General features: G+C 36.8%; 1 protein-coding gene across 2 annotated transcripts; it reads left to right on the plus strand.

The window, feature by feature from the left end:
* The first annotated feature begins 3,554 nt into the window (after positions 1 to 3,554).
* On the plus strand, positions 3,555 to 6,216 carry LOC110880177 (auxin-responsive protein IAA21). Of its 2 annotated transcripts, none has more exons than XM_022128758.2 (5): positions 3,555 to 4,088; positions 4,842 to 5,074; positions 5,163 to 5,304; positions 5,393 to 5,454; positions 5,926 to 6,216. In XM_022128758.2, the coding sequence occupies exons 1-5, from the start codon at positions 3,721 to 3,723 to the stop codon at positions 5,961 to 5,963; spliced, it is 843 nt and encodes a 280-aa protein (XP_021984450.1). In that variant the 5' UTR covers positions 3,555 to 3,720; the 3' UTR covers positions 5,964 to 6,216. The 2 variants fall into 2 exon arrangements, with proteins under 2 accessions (XP_021984450.1, XP_021984449.1); XM_022128757.2 differs by having other exon boundaries at positions 3,557 to 4,088; positions 5,160 to 5,304.
* The last annotated feature ends 10,008 nt before the right edge of the window (positions 6,217 to 16,224 follow it).

Here is a 16,224-nt window from a genome sequence, read left to right on the forward strand (position 1 = left end):
GGTAAATCCTAACTAAAACATCGGATGTAGGAAATAACCGCATCTACTAACAAATCCACATCAAGATTAAAGATAAATCAACATTTAGAACCTAAGCTGAGTCGATTCATCACAAAACACATGCGAAAATCCTTCGTAAACCTCAGATTTTCACAAAACCATGACACTTATCAGTCCCAAAAATGAAGGAAAAGATCAAAATATAACAAAATAAAGTAAAATCAAAACTACAAAAACAATTTATCCTTTCACTATGTCATATCTGAAATTAACCTAACTATCATCACCAAAAATACAAATTCAAATATCACAAAAGTTTCAACCTAATTTGAAATAACCGCATCTACTAACAAATCCACATCAAGATTAAAGATAAACCTAACCTGAGTCGATTCATCACAAAACACATGCGAAAATCCTTCGTAAACCTCAGATTTCGTCGTTCGAACATCCGTCAACCGCTTCACCAGAAAAGTAAGAATCACAAAAGAACATGGTAAGATATATAACACTCATTGCAACAACATCAGAACATCAAACGGATCCCTTGCCAGATAAAGCTTGTGATAGATCTCATGAAACCCTAGATCTGCTCATGAAACGGATCTGGTGATAGATTCAAACGGATCTGGTGATAGATCTCATGAAACCCTAGATCGCCGAGAAGAGAGAGAGAAGAGAGAGAGAAGAAGATCTGATGTTGTTTTGTGAGATGTGTGAGCATTGAGAGAGAAAGCATATGGTGATCCGTGTGAAGTCAAATGGACGGTCCCGATGTTGATCCGTGTGAGAAAGTAAAACATTTGGACGGCAGATGTATACCCTTGTAAAGGGTAAAAGGGTTTGTGTTTTCTTATGCCTTAACAGTTGTACATTGTGCATTAAGTGTTTTTTCAACACCTTGTTCAATTACCATCTTGTCCTTCACATATCCTTATTAAAGTAGTATAGATAATTTTATTTTAAACTATTTTCTGGCCAAGTTATGATTGCTTCACATACCAAATGCAAATAATCGTCTTATTCCTTAAGTTGTTTACGGTTGTGCTTTAAAATAACTTATTATTACATCAAACAAAATGGGAACCACACATTTTTAATAAGCAATTAATGTTAAGCGTGTTATAATTAACCTTTTAAGTTTTATTAAAAATTTGAAATACTAGACGACACGTTTAAGAACTTAACAGAGCTATAAGATAAGTCCAATTATATGGCTAATCATGAAATATTAACATATGATGAGATTAAAGAAAATTTAAGTGAGAGACAAAAAAATTAAGCATTTAAAAAAAAAGAATTAAGATGATTTAAATTTATGTGTATTTAGTCTAAAGAATAATAATTAGAGGATAAAGTTGTTTTATAGTTTAAAGAGGTAGTTGAGGAAGAACAAAAAAGGTATGGTTTTGATGTAGTGCGTGATACGGAAACGAAGATCAAACACGTTGATTCTAAGAATACCCGTGAAGATCTTTTTCCAAACCCCCAAATTCGTCCCCCAAAAGACAAGAATTTAAAAAAAAGTCAAATAGTTATTTTAAAAAACTCAAAAACTATCCCCCATTACAAATTACATGAGAACTTATATAGGGTTTTTATGATCATCTCAATGGACATAAATTAAAACAAAACTTAATGAACACTAAATGTGGATTTATTTCATTACATAATTGAGTCGACACTTGATATTCCCGCATCATTCTCCCCACCTTTGGAAAAACTCGACCTCGAGTTTTGTCCCAGGCTAAAGCCACCTGGATCGAAAGGAACATCAATCCGATTCTTTTCGATTATTATCAAGGCCCGCCCAAGTAGTTCTACTTCACGGGTTATCTCATTTGAATCTGAACTTGTACCACCTGGGTCGAACGGAGCATAGGACCATTTCTTGTTCACTATTGTCTTGACTCTCTCAATTAATATAGTTCCAACTAAATAACCATATAGTTGTAAACCATGGACCTCATTGTATTTTTTTACAACATACCCATCAAGTTTAACAACTTTTTCTTCATTTTGATCAATATGAGGGGCATCTTTTGACGACATAGCTTCTCTAACCTCCACAATCTGGCCATCAACCACATTTTCAAATAGAACCTCGTACCAGATTTTTACAGCATGAGAATTTTGTATACCATGGTTTTCATCATCCAAAATAATTTCCTCAAAACTATTTGTTGGAAAATTACCTTTTAAAATTGTACAAAAGTGAATTTCAGAAGCACCAAAATCTACTGTGTTTCTTATTGCCTTCGACTTCATTGTTTTGCTCATGAAATATTTTTGCAAGCCCCCCATGCTAACAGGTTGAGTTCCAAATGTAGCCGTTGGACCACCCGTTACCATAGCAGGACCATCACCCTTAACGCTATGACTTTTGAAACTTGATTCGTCATCATCGGCTCCCATGATCGTCGACTCTTTTTTGTGGTCATGTCTAATGGTGAGCACACTACTGGTACCACCCGAATCATCGTCGCATGCCCAAGAATACCATTGCTCATCCTCGTATTCATCAAAACATGGTAGAGTGTGGTACAAGCGATAATCCCTCTCACAAACCATTTTGAGCCAGGAATTTAGTTCTGATACCAACTGATGTAGCGCGTGATACGGAAACGAAGATCAAACACGTTGATTCTAAGAATACCCGCGAAGATCTTTTTCCAAACCCCCAAATTCGTCCCCAAAAAACAAGAATTTAAAAAAAGTCAAACAATTATTTAAAAAAAACTCAAAAACTATCCCCCATTACAAATTACATGAGAACTTATATAGAGTTTTTATGATCAACTCAATGGACATAAATTAAAACAAAACTTAATGAACACTAAATGTAGATTTATTTCATTACATTATTGAGTCGACACTTGATATTCCTGCATCAGGTTTTTATGAAATGTTAAGACAAACAATAAAATCCAATATTAATCTGAGAATAAAAATGTAAGAAATCAAAATAACCTTTTTGTAAATTAAATCATCCACTCATTTCTAAGAAAAAAAAACATTTATATCCCTTAGACCAGAGGGTGTGGAGGGCGCCACCCCTGCCACCTCACCATCGATAGCGCCGGTGGGGCGCCGCCACCCATACCGGGCAATTTAGGGCGGGGGGGGGGGGAGGGGGCGTCACAGTTAACTCACCATCATGGTAACGGGCGTTTTTGGCTTGATCGAGGTAAGTTGGTCAAGATAAGGGGACACTACAGGCGTTGAGGGGGCTTTGCCCAATTGTCCCACCTCTGCGAGTTAAGGGAAAACGTGATAAAGCCCACTGGCTGACGTAAATCTGACGTTGCGTGATAAAGCCTCTAGGGACTTTATCCCACACCCTCTGCCTTATTCCTGTGTTGTAGATTCTTTTCAAAAGAAAGATGCTTTTTTTAATGGCAAAAGAAAGATGCTTACACTATTGGTGTTGGGAATTAAATCACTAATGGATATTTTATCCTTTAGTTAAAGATTAAATAAATTAATCTCATCATTAGACAGAGAATTAAAAGTTTAAAACAGAATATAAAAACAAATGTAAAGGCCAGAGAACCTTCTCTTCTGCATCAAACACCTACATACATGCTACAACTACAAACACCCTCCTCTTGCTCTCCACCTTTTTCTATCTCCAATAGTTCAATCCAACCCACATTACAATCTCTATACTCTTTACATCTTCTTCAACAGTTCTTATAAGCTTAGTTCAAGTTTTCATTGATGTCTGTGCCACTAGAACATGATTACATAGGTTTATCAGATGCTTCTTCATTGGAAAGAAGCACTGAGTCCTCAAACATCAATGTTTTTACTCTCAAAGCTACTGAACTCAGTCTTGGGTTGCCTGGTTTTGGCAAAAATTCAGAAGAAAATGCAAAGTTTGGGCCTGTTGTCAAGAACTACATGTCAGGAGCTAAAAGAGGGTTTTCTGATGTTAACTTTAATGGTTCTGGGCCTTCTGGTAAATGGGCTTTGAATGGTGGGTCTGAAGCTGATTTGTGTAGGGGGGTTAATTGTGTTTTTGAGAAAAATCAAACTTCATCTTCTGATGTTAAGCCTGTTGAAGAGGAGAAAAAAGGCCCTGTTAAGTAAGTTTCCTTAAATCATATTCGAAAAAAAAAAAAAATTTAAATGCACTATTTGCTGAAATTTGGTTTGATTTTCTATTTATGACTGTTTTCTTGTTTCTTGAAAATTATATGTGCTTAAAGCCTTAATCTTGGAAAACTTTGCCTAATGAAAGCTAAAATCTTGAGCTTATTTGTATCCTTTTTTAATTTATCCTTAAAAAAACTACATTTTGGATATTTTTCTAGAATATTTGCTCTGCTTTTCTTGTGTTTTGACCTTGTATTTATCATGGATGTTGGTTCAAGATTATGTGAATTTTTTTTTTTTTTTAATTTGTTTTTCTGTTTATATGCCTGTTTTCTTGTTTCTTGAAAGTTATATGTGCTTAAAGCACCAATCTTGGAAAACTTTGCCTTACTAAAAGCTAAAATCTTGAGCTTATAACTATCTTTTTGTCTTTGATCTTAATAAAAGCATGTTTACTAAATTAATTTTTTTTTCTGCACATATGCAAGGTTTTTTTTTTTTTTTTTTTTTTTTTTTTTTTTTTTTTTTTGTTGCTTGAAAGTTATATATGCTTAAAGCCCCATTTTTGAAAAACCTTAGCTAAAAAAGCTATAATCTTTAGTTGAATTTTGCCCTTTTTCTGTAATCTATGGCACCCTTTAAGAAAACAAGATTCTGGCGTTCTTGAGGGAAATTTGACTTTTGAGCTGGTCAAGATTGTGTGAATTGCTTTCAAGAACAGTTCTTAACAGTTTATGTAACAGGGCACAAGTGGTAGGATGGCCACCAATTCGATCTTTCCGGAAGAACACTATGGCGACCAATTTGCCAAAGAGCGGTGACGTGGCAGAAGCGAATTTGGGATCTGGAGAGTGTCTTTATGTGAAGGTGAGCATGGATGGTGCTCCATATTTAAGAAAGATTGATCTCAAGATTTACCGTAACTATGCAGAACTTTCAACGGCTCTCGAGAAAATGTTCAGTTGCTTTACTCTCGGTATGCTTGCTTTAATCACCGTCTTGTTTAAAATGCAACAAACTTGTTGAATATTAAAAAATTTGTTTATGGATGGTTTATGAAGTAGGACAATGTACTTCTAATGGAATCAAAGGACGAGACGGGCTTACTGAAAGCAAGTTAAAAGATCTTCTTCATGGCTCTGAATGTGTGCTAACATATGAAGATAAAGATGGTGATTGGATGCTTGTGGGCGATGTTCCTTGGGAGTGAGTTCTTAATTTAACAAATATGTATTTCGTTTAATGTGGTCATGTTGTCGACTAAAATCTCAAAAACATGTTCTTGATTCTGCAGGATGTTTATAGATTCATGCAAGAGATTGAGGATTACGAAAGGCTCAGAAGCAATCGGATTAGGTACATGAACTTCTTAAAAAAAATAAAAATTTCTATTTATGTTTCAAATGTGTTTTCATATAGTTATTGGATCTTGGATCTATATATAGAGCCAAGATCCAATATAGATCCAAGATCCAATAACTATATGAAAACACATTTGAAACATAAATAGAAATTTTTATTTTTGCACATATAAACAATAGTTTTGTAAAAAATGCGTAGCAAGTTACTACACATTTCTGACGCAATAGTTAATAATGATAATAATTAAACGTTTAAATATAATTCGAATGCAAATATTATTCATTCGTCATAAGTGCGTAGCAAGTTGGCCAAAAAAATCAAGGCTTCCTTTCCGTAGGAAATGCGTAGTAAATCTGTCAGAATTTGCGACACATTTTTTTGTGTCGGAAATTTCCGTAGCAAAATGACTACTTTTCCAGTAGTGATAGCAATAGTGATTTAATTGTGGTTGTGTTGATTTTACAGCTCCAAGATCGACGGCGAAGTGCAAGAACAGAAACTAGCACAAGTTCCCAATTTTAATACTGAGAGAGTTATTTTTAAAAAAACACGCAAAATGTGTTTATATACGCGCTTTGATAATTTTGATTCGTAGTTTTTATTTTGTATTTTGTATTTTGCATTTTGTATTTTCATCAATGGTAGAATGTTTCCGGTAGGTAAAAGTCATAACTGGAAAGAAACATCCAGTTCTTTTGGTAATCCTATTGTGAACCACTTGACATTTGTTAATGTAAATGGCTTTGTTCTCCATCATTTGTTTGACTTTTCAGTTGAGCATGCGCTTCTTTTTCTACAAATAATGGAGCATATTAGGTACGGGTCGCAACAAGTATACTTTTAGTGCGGGTTAGAACGGTATACGCCGACCCACACAGTTTTGTTTATCCTTTTTTCTTATTTTTATAAATTTTATGATGTGTTTAATCTGAATAAGAGACTATTAATAAAAAATAATCTAACATTCACATGTTTATATTTTTACTACTTTCAAAATACAAAGTTTAAACCAATTTGTTGAAACAAGCTCCTAATCTTACTTGGACATGCTGCATGTTGGGTTGTATAGCAGCCCACATGCATTAAATATTCCACTGGTCGCTATACTTTCCCCTTTTAAACAGACAGGCATTGGATCCTCACACCCTATACCTTTCTCGTTGACTGAAATATTTGACCTGCAGGGCAGCTAACTTTTTGTTTTTTATAACAGCAAAAACTATATCAATTTTTAACAGCAAAAACTATATCTATTAAATATAAAAACACGGCTAGCAAGAAGCTGGAAATCCCAAAAATTACACAATAACGTCATGGATGTTAAAATCGCACAATCTATCCCAGTTTAAAACATTGAAGTATTAAACTTAGATATGTTTTTTTTAGAAAGGATTGTAGATCTATTTTTTATCCATAAAAAGGCTCCTACTTTTGTGATTTCCACCGTTCTTGCGAGAGGGATAGTATTGTTGTTGAACTCCTTTTCGTTCCATGACTTCCAAATGCTCGAAAATGTCGTAATAAACACAGCTTCAATAACCTTCTTCCACTCCTTTGACCTTGGTTGGCTATGTGAGGTGTAAAATCGGACAAGTTGGATAACAAACCGAAATAGGCTCACATCAGATGTTGCTGCTAAAAACTTTTTGTCAACTCTTTTAACGATTTTACAGACACTTTTATAGTCTTTACAGAAATTATATAATCACAGTGATCATCTAGTTTTTCGATTACAATATATAAGGTTTAAGCATTAAATATACCTTTTGGGTGGCTTTTAAGCTTCAACACATTTTCTTAATAGGTATTTTTTTTCATGCTTGGCCCATTAAAAATAAAGCATAACCCAGAAAAAATATCCACACATAAAATGGAGGCATAATAAACAATGAGTCAATATGTTCAAGAAAACTGTTTAAACTTGTTAATGAAGAGTTGCATGATACTGACATACAAGAGAACAACATACATAACATGGGGCTCAACCGTTTTAGCTGATGGTACCTTAGAAACCGCCTCAACCGTTTTAGATGGATGTTTTATATCCATTAGGAACCACTCTTTTCCTATGTCTTTGCTTCCTTTAAAGTTAGCCGGATTTGATATAGTATTGGGCATGGATACCATATGGTGCTTCCATCATACAAAGTTCGACTCATATTTCATATTCTTTCTCTGATATTCAATACCGTGAATTTAAGAAGAGATATCTTAATTCTATGATAAAGATCCTTATTATATATATATATATATATATATATATATATATATATATATATATATATATATATATATATATATATATATATATATATCATAACCAAGCCCAGATCATCTGCAACAAGAAACAAGTGGTAGTTAAGACTCCGTCTGGTGAGTCACTTACCATTCAGGGAGATACCCGGTATGGATTACCTGGGCAAGTGTCTATGCTCAAGGCATCTAGATGCTTGAAGAAGCGTTGTGTCATTTACATGGCACAAGTGACTATTGATGAGCAGAAGCCCAAGGTTGAAGATATTCCAGTCATTTCTGAATACCCTGAAGAACTACCTGGCTTGCCACCAGATAGACATGTGGAGTTTAGAATTGACATCATCCCCGGAGCAGCGCCTGTTGCGAGAGCACCTTGTAGGTTAGCACCAACAGAGATGAAGGAATTGAGGACGCAGCTAGATGATTTGCTAGCCAAGGGTTTTATTAGACCTAGTTCATCTCCTTGGGGAGCGCCAATCTTGTTTGTCAAGAAGAAGGATGGATCGATGCGTTTATGTATCGATTACCGTGAGCTTAATAAGGTCACTATCAAGAATAGGTACCCTTTGCCCAGGATCGACGATCTGTACGATCAACTGCAAGGAGCAAGCTACTTTTCTAAGATCGACTTGAGGTCAGGCTATCATCAGTTGAAGGTTAGAGATGAAGATGTGCACAAGACTGCATTTAGGACTCGTTATGGTCATTATGAGTTCTTAGTGATGCCTTTTGGGCTCACTAACGCACCTGCCGCATTCATGGATCTCATGAATCGCGTCTGCAAGCCTTATTTGGATAAATTCGTCATTGTATTCATTGACGACATCCTGATTTATTCAAGGAATCAAGCTGACCACGAGAAGCATCTCCATTGCATTCTGAAACTGCTTCATCAAGAAAAGCTTTATGCCAAGTTCTCGAAGTGTGAGTTTTGGCTTCGCGAAGTCCAATTTCTTGGACATGTGGTAAGCGAGCTTGGTATCCAAGTAGACCCCGCTAAGATTGAAGCTATCATGAACTGGCAAGAGCCGAAGACGCCTACGGAGATTCGCAGCTTTCTAGGACTGGCAGGATACTATAGGCGATTTATTGAAAATTTCTCAAGAATTGCAGCACCCCTGACTCTTCTCACTCGCAAGAATAGCAAGTTTGATTGGGGGCCTAAGCAGCAAGAGTCTTTCGACATTCTGAAGCAGAAGTTAAGAAACGCTCCTGTGCTGACGTTACCTGATGGAATAGAGGAATTTGTAGTGTATTGTGATGCATCGCACACAGGTATGGGATGTGTGCTTATGCAAAAAGGCAAGGTCATTGCCTATGCTTCACGCCAGTTAAAGGTGCACGAAAAGAATTACACCACCCATGATTTGGAATTGGGTGCCGTTGTATTCGCACTAAAACTATGGAGGCATTACTTGTATGGAACTAAGTGCGTGATCTATTCAGATCACAAGAGCCTTCAACATTTGTTTAATCAAAAGGACTTGAATATGAGGCAGCGACGCTGGATGGAAACTCTGAATGATTATGAATGTGAAATAAGATACCATCCAGGCAAGGCAAATGTGGTTGCCGATGCCTTAAGCAGAAAGGAAAGGGTTAAGCCTATAAGAATCAATGCCAAGAGCATTGAGATAAAGAACAGTTTAAATGAAATGTTGTTAGCTGCACAGAAGGAAGCTGTGTTGGGAGCTAACTATCCTGATGAAAAGCTAGGAGCAACTGAAGAACAGTTATCCTATGGCAAGGACGGAATCCTGAGGTTAAATGGAAGAATATGGGTTCCTGTTTATGGAAGACTTCGAGACGTCATCCTTCAGGAAGCCCACAGTTCCAGATATTTCGTTCATCCTGGAGCGGATAAGATGTACCAGGATGTGAAGGCAAACTATTGGTGGATAGGCTTAAAGAAGTCTATAGCTGCCTATGTGGCTAAATGCTTGACATGCGCTCAAGTTAAAGCTGAACATCAAAAGCCGCCAGGTTTGCTACAACAGCCTGAAATTCCCACTTGGAAATGGGAAATGGTGACAATGGATTTCATCACTAAGTTGCCAAAGACTAAGAAAGGAAATGATACTATTTGGGTGATAGTAGATAGACTGACTAAGTTAGCACATTTCCTACCCATTAAGGAAACTTTCAGTTCTGACATGTTGGCCCAGTTGTACGTTGATAAGATTGTGTCTTTACATGGAGTACCAGTGGCTATTATCTCTGACCGAGATACCAGATATACGTCACACTTTTGGAAAAGTTTCCAACAGTCTTTGGGCACGCATTTAAATTTCAGTACGGCTTACCATCCTCAGACGGATGGGCAGAGTGAGCGTACAATTCAAACTCTGGAAGACATGCTTCGTGCATGTGTAATTGATTTAGGAGGTAGCTGGGATAAGCACCTGCCATTGGTCGATTTCTCCTATAACAATAGCTACCATACAAGCATTCAGGCTGCGCCTTTTGAGGCATTATATGGTAGGAAATGCAGAACGCCTATTTGTTGGGCAGAAGTAGGAGAAGCTCAATTATCGGGACCAGATATAGTCTTGGAAACGACGGACAAGATTGTCCAGATTCGTGATCGCCTGAAAGCTGCCAGGGATAGGCAGAAGAGTTATGCGGATAAAAGGCGAAAACCTCTAAAGTTTGAGGTTGGTGATAAAGTTCTGCTTAATGTATCACCCTAGAAGGGAGTGATGCGATTTGATAAGAAAGGTAAGCTAAGCCCGAGGTATATAGGACCATTCGAGATCATCGAATGTGTAGGGTCAGTGGCTTATAAGTTAAACTTACCTGAAGAGCTCAGTGGTATTCATAATGTATTCCACATCTGCAATCTGAAGAAATGCCTAGCTGATAAATCACTAGTCATCCCACATACAGATGTGCATATAGATGAGAGCTTGAAATTTGTGGAGAAACCTTTGTCGATTGAGGATCGACAGTTTAAGAAGCTTCGGAGGAAGCATGTGCCTATTGTAAAGGTTAAATGAGATGCCCGTAGAGGTCCCGAATACACGTGGGAGGTAGAATCCACAATGAAAGAAAAGTACCCTCATTTGTTTCAGTAAATCTCGAGGTTGAGATTTCTTTTAAGGGGGTGAGGATGTAACACCTCGAAAATTCATGTCCAATAATGTATTGACACGTGTCATAAGCTTTGAAGGTGTGATAGATTACGTATAAAGGACTAAAGTTGACAAACAAGGAAAGTATGTGAATATAAGGGTTCAAAATGTCAACAACGGATAAATATATCTTTCAATAACCCTATATGATGTTCACATCCTTAAACGAATAAATTATGGATCATACGAAGCTAATTGTGAAAGAAAGTGAGGAATTACAAACTACAGGGGCTAAATGTGTCAACATGTTTAAATTATACCTCTGAGTGATCTTTTAGCAGACCCGAAGCTTTGTAATGATAAATTATAGTCACTAGAATGAGTGATAAAAATTTCACAAGGTTTCGATAAAGTATGAGAAAGTTATGACAATATTCGTATACGAGGGATTAAAAGCGTCAATATCGAAATTTAGGTCTTTTCGGTGAACGTATGAATAACCGGGGACTAAACAAAGTTGGTTTATGACTTGGGGTCCTTAAAAGTCAAGTTTGGGGGTTTATAGTGCAAGAAACCACCTTAAAATCAAGTTTGGAAGGACCAGGGACCAAAATTGCAATTTTTGAAACTTTGTAACCGGATCAGAGGGGCCACGCGGCCCGCGTAAGATCCTTATGAATCCTGAAGCGGGCCGCCTGGGACTACCAGATGCAGAAAATCAGGACAGCTGGCTGTTAAAGCTTTGTAACCGACTTAAAATGGTTGTTTTTGATTCTATGGGCTTGTTTGCTGGTATATTAAGGCCTAGGGACACTTGTAATGATCCCATATCATCCATAGACCTTGTTTGGCATGTCTTGATGATCAAAGAAGCCTATATAAGGGCCATAATCTTGGGTTCTTGATTGCTCATTCATTTGGAACTTCACAACTCTTTGCTTGGAGATTCCTGGAGCTCAAGGCTCATCCTTAGTGTTCATTAGTCGTGCTTAGGACTATTGTAAGTATGCTTAACCTCCTTTAATCCAGTTTTGCTTAGTTTATTAGCGTTTGGTCAAACCGTCGTAATTAAGGTTTGACTTCGTCATTAATCTTAATTGCTCCAGTCAAATTTCATTATGAAAGTACCTATGAGTTGGTAATTATGTGGGCATTAAACCTCTAAAAGGTCACCTTCTGATTCCCATTCTAATTAGGTCAATTGTCGAGTCAAACTTGATTATAAAAAGTCAACAGAAAGCTAAATTTCAAATAAATGCATAATTAGCAATATAGAAGCTATGCAACATGTTTTGACATTAATATAACCTGGTAATCAATGTAAGAACATGTCTAAACATGTTCAACTCGACAATTTTCAGTTTAGGCTCGGTTTGGGACCGAAAGTCGCATAGTTTGACTTATGCTTTGACTTTCAGTTCTGACCCGTTTGAGCATGATTTAGGAATGCCTTAGAGCCTTATTAGGACCAAGTTACCTATAAGTATAACCCTCTGTGATTATACAACTTGGTTCATTAGTTATCCAATTCATATGCATGATTCCGTTAAATGCTTAAATGTTGACTATTATGCCCTTATGACCTTAAAACATGAATTTTGAAAATGTAAAAGAATAGAAACCTTAGGTACTGATTTATAAACTCGTACCTAGAATTTGACATCAATTTGAGGTCTAGATTAAGAGTTACGCTCAATAGCGTAATTAGAAAGCCTTTTAGTAATTAAATGGCGTAATTAGCATATAGCCTATGTAAACCCAATTTTTGATGCCAAACCTTATACCTACTGATGTAAAATAATATTTTGGGATTTTTGAAGATTTTTATTTATTTTTAGGTTGATCATAACCTAGAGTTCTAAGCTTAATTCGGTAGTTTTTGGTTTTACCCTTTTAGGCTATAAAATGAGTTTTACAAATCCTTGTGACCCCAAACCTTTTTCTACTGATCTAATATAATAAATAAAGTATTTTGAGCCTTCTGGAATAATAAAATTATCGGCTTTCCTTTGAAAACCCGGAAATGGCTCCAAATCGTCTTTTTAAGCGTTTTTAACGCGTAGTATGTATTAAAACCATTTTATAAATATAAGGTTTGATGTTTACTGATATTTTTAGTAAATATTTACATTCTAACAGTAAGCAAAGGTCTTAAGCTCAGATTCCCGATTTTGACCTTTTAGGCTTATGTGAAATTACCAAAATGCCCTTAAGATGCATAGTTTGGTTATAAAGGATAGATTTCACATATAAGTTATACCTTACTAATATAACTTAGTAAATTGAGTATTTTTACTGATTACATCAGACCCGAAACTCAGAAACGTATTTAAACCCTTTTATAACCTTTTAAATGACCAAAATGCCCCTGCGAGGCATAAATTGGTTTTAAATTCGTGTTGGGCATAATAGAAGACATCCTACTGATGTCACAACATATTTAAGGCATATTAACTTGTGGAACATGTTCATGACTCTTATGGTTAACCGTTACGCATGTTTCGCGTTCGGATCGGCCTATGTGACTAGTTTGCATATATTAGCCGAAACGGGTCAAACCATATCGTTTTTGTCTCAAAATCCAGAATGTGATTAAGTTACCCATATTAAACAAGCATACAAGCTTGTCGGGTCAAAACCACATTCTAAACCGGTCTTCGCTTTATCATGCGTTGAACCGTGTCTTTCTTTTGAAAACTAACCGGTCTAAGTATAAACTTAATTAAAGACCCGTTAGGATTCTAATTGGTTATTAAAACCTTCGTTCCAGATTAGGAGCCCAGTAAAAGCTACGTGCACTTGCTGTATTTGAATTATACTATTGCTCAGGTAAATACCCTTAACTTATTTTCCCTATACGGGCTTGGGATACGGTACTATAAAAGTACCGCTTGGTCGGGTGTATGTAGTCATTTAAATCGTATTGTGATTGATGTATTTACATAACCTGTTTGATATGTATTATTTGGTGTATGGCCCTTGGGGGTTAAATGACCATGTCCCGGATATCCTTGGCATCATTCATGAAATGACCACGACCTAAGCACGGGGTGTAGGCGTACACCTGACAGTTGCATTATGTAAAAACTGGTATCCCACTATAAGGAATCGACCTTGTGGGCATTATACCTGTGGCGTGTCAGTTAACTTAAGTCCGGCCCTACAAACTGGCCCTAATGGACGACAAATGAGTAAAACTGTATACAAGATTATTTTGAATAATTGTCCCAAGTTATAAAATATTTTTGCCGAAGTGCATTTAAATAAATTTTCAAACTCTTTTCAAAATGAGTCAGTTAAGTTGTATTTACCAGTGCAAACTGACGTATTTTCCAAAAAGGCTAAGTGCAGGTACTAGACGAAATAGGCTGGCTACTCCAGGCATCAGTACTCAAGTCTCGCAAGCTTTAGATGTCAAAGTCTGTTGAACAGTTTCCTTTTTATTTGATCCGCCTGTGGATCTGATTCGACTGTTTTGTGATACTTAAACATTACAATTTATTCAGTTGAAATAAATCTATATCTTTTGCTTCCGCTGTGCATTTATATGTTGTGTTGTTTGACTATGATGATATCAACTACGTCACGGTACTCCCCACCGGGCCCACCGGTGACACGTGAGGTTGGTATCAGAGCCAACACTGAGTGAATTAAACACTAGCCTTTTGTGTTTAATCTCAGTTACACAATTGCACATTCTTGAGTCTAGACAAAGAACATAGGATTAATCCTAATTCGTTTTATTTCCCCTTATTTGTTTCCTTTCTTATTTTTCTGATTAGTCCTTGCATGGGCAAGTCATTTCAGTTAGAAGTCCCATTTAGGGCAACCATTCCTATTATAATATCTTTCTTTTATAAGATCTACCATTATGATAAAATGGCAAAATCTAAAAGGACAAGACCTAGCCATGTGTCACCTTAAGGCAGGGCCAAGATGGTAGTTCCTCAATTAGACTCAGATCCTTGCTAACATCTCAAATTAGGATTGCTCTGCGTTTAAATATTAAAAGAATCTTAAGGGTAAAACCTAGCCTAATTGTCATTGCAGACATGGCCAAAATGGTAAAACCTATTCGAAAGATTCAACCCTTATTAACATTTGATATGTTATATGCTTGACAAAATGTGATCCGATAAAATCACATAAGTCATTACTAAAAAGGGTTATTCTAAATTCCCTTATTTATACAATCATCCCTTAAGGATGAAGTGCCCACGGGCTATAATTATCGTCCTCTGGGACTAAGAACAGTGGTAGCCTGCAACTCCCTGTCAAGGAAAGGTAATGAACTTTGATTCAAACCTTAATACCTCGATTCTGTAAAATCCTGGTTTATTAATTAAATCTGTCTTCGTGACTAGGCATTTTGTGCTATTATATATAATTTAGGGTTATCCCGAATAATTAACTAAAATGTGTATTAAAAAAAAACCATAGTTAATAAATCGTTTAAAACGATAGAACTGTATAAGCTTCCGTATGAACCTCGTCCTCATTTGATTTTATGTAGCAATTAAAGCTACATGGCAAGGTCGGAAGAAGTGAACAGTCATTCCTTGGAAAACCATGATGATGACAGGGTTAATATAACCAAAGGAGAGCTCCGTACACTGATTGATACAGCTGTGTCTAAAGCTGTAAAGGAGCAATTCAAGGAGGTTAGTGAGACGTATAGTAGAACCTCTTCGGTACCCCACTCTAAGTCTGTTTCTAAGACTCATACAGAAGCTCATAGCAAGCCACCCTCGAAGAAGGATGGACCTAAGAAAGAGGATGTCGAACATTCCTCAAACCAACATAGTGTTCCATCCAAGAGAATAGTGTTCGATGATGAGCCACGTACCAAGTCTTGTACTTATAAGTACTTTGTTTCCTGCAAACCCCGGGATTTCACTGGGGAGAAAGGAGCAATTGATTGTATGACCTGGTTAGATGAAATGGACACTGTTGTTGATATCAGTGGTTGTGCTGAAAGGGATATAGTGAAGTATGTATCCGAATCGTTCAAGGGAGAGGCACTGGCATGGTGGAAGTCTCTCATTCAAGCTGCTGGGAAGATCCCACTCTATAATATGTCATGGGAGCAGTTTGTTGTTCTCATTAAGGAGAACTATTGTCCACAGCATGAGGTGGAAAGGATTGAATCGGATTTCTTATCATTGGTGATGCAGAATTTAGATTGTCAAGCTTACCTCACCAGTTTCAATACCATGTCTAGATTGGTTCCTTACCTGGTGACACCAGAGCCCAAGAGGATTGCTCGCTTCATTGGGGGTCTAGCCCCAGAAATCAAAGCCAGTGTTAAGGCTTCGAGACCTACTACTTTTAGATCAGTTGCTGATCTGTCTCTATCCCTCACCTTGGATGCGGTCAGGTTAAGATCGCTCAAGAACTCTGAAGAGAGTAAGAGGAAGCGTGAGGAGGATAGCTCACG

Source organism: Helianthus annuus, chromosome 9 (genome assembly GCF_002127325.2).
Source record: "Helianthus annuus cultivar XRQ/B chromosome 9, HanXRQr2.0-SUNRISE, whole genome shotgun sequence".
In the NCBI taxonomy this organism is placed as follows: domain Eukaryota; kingdom Viridiplantae; phylum Streptophyta; class Magnoliopsida; order Asterales; family Asteraceae; genus Helianthus; species Helianthus annuus.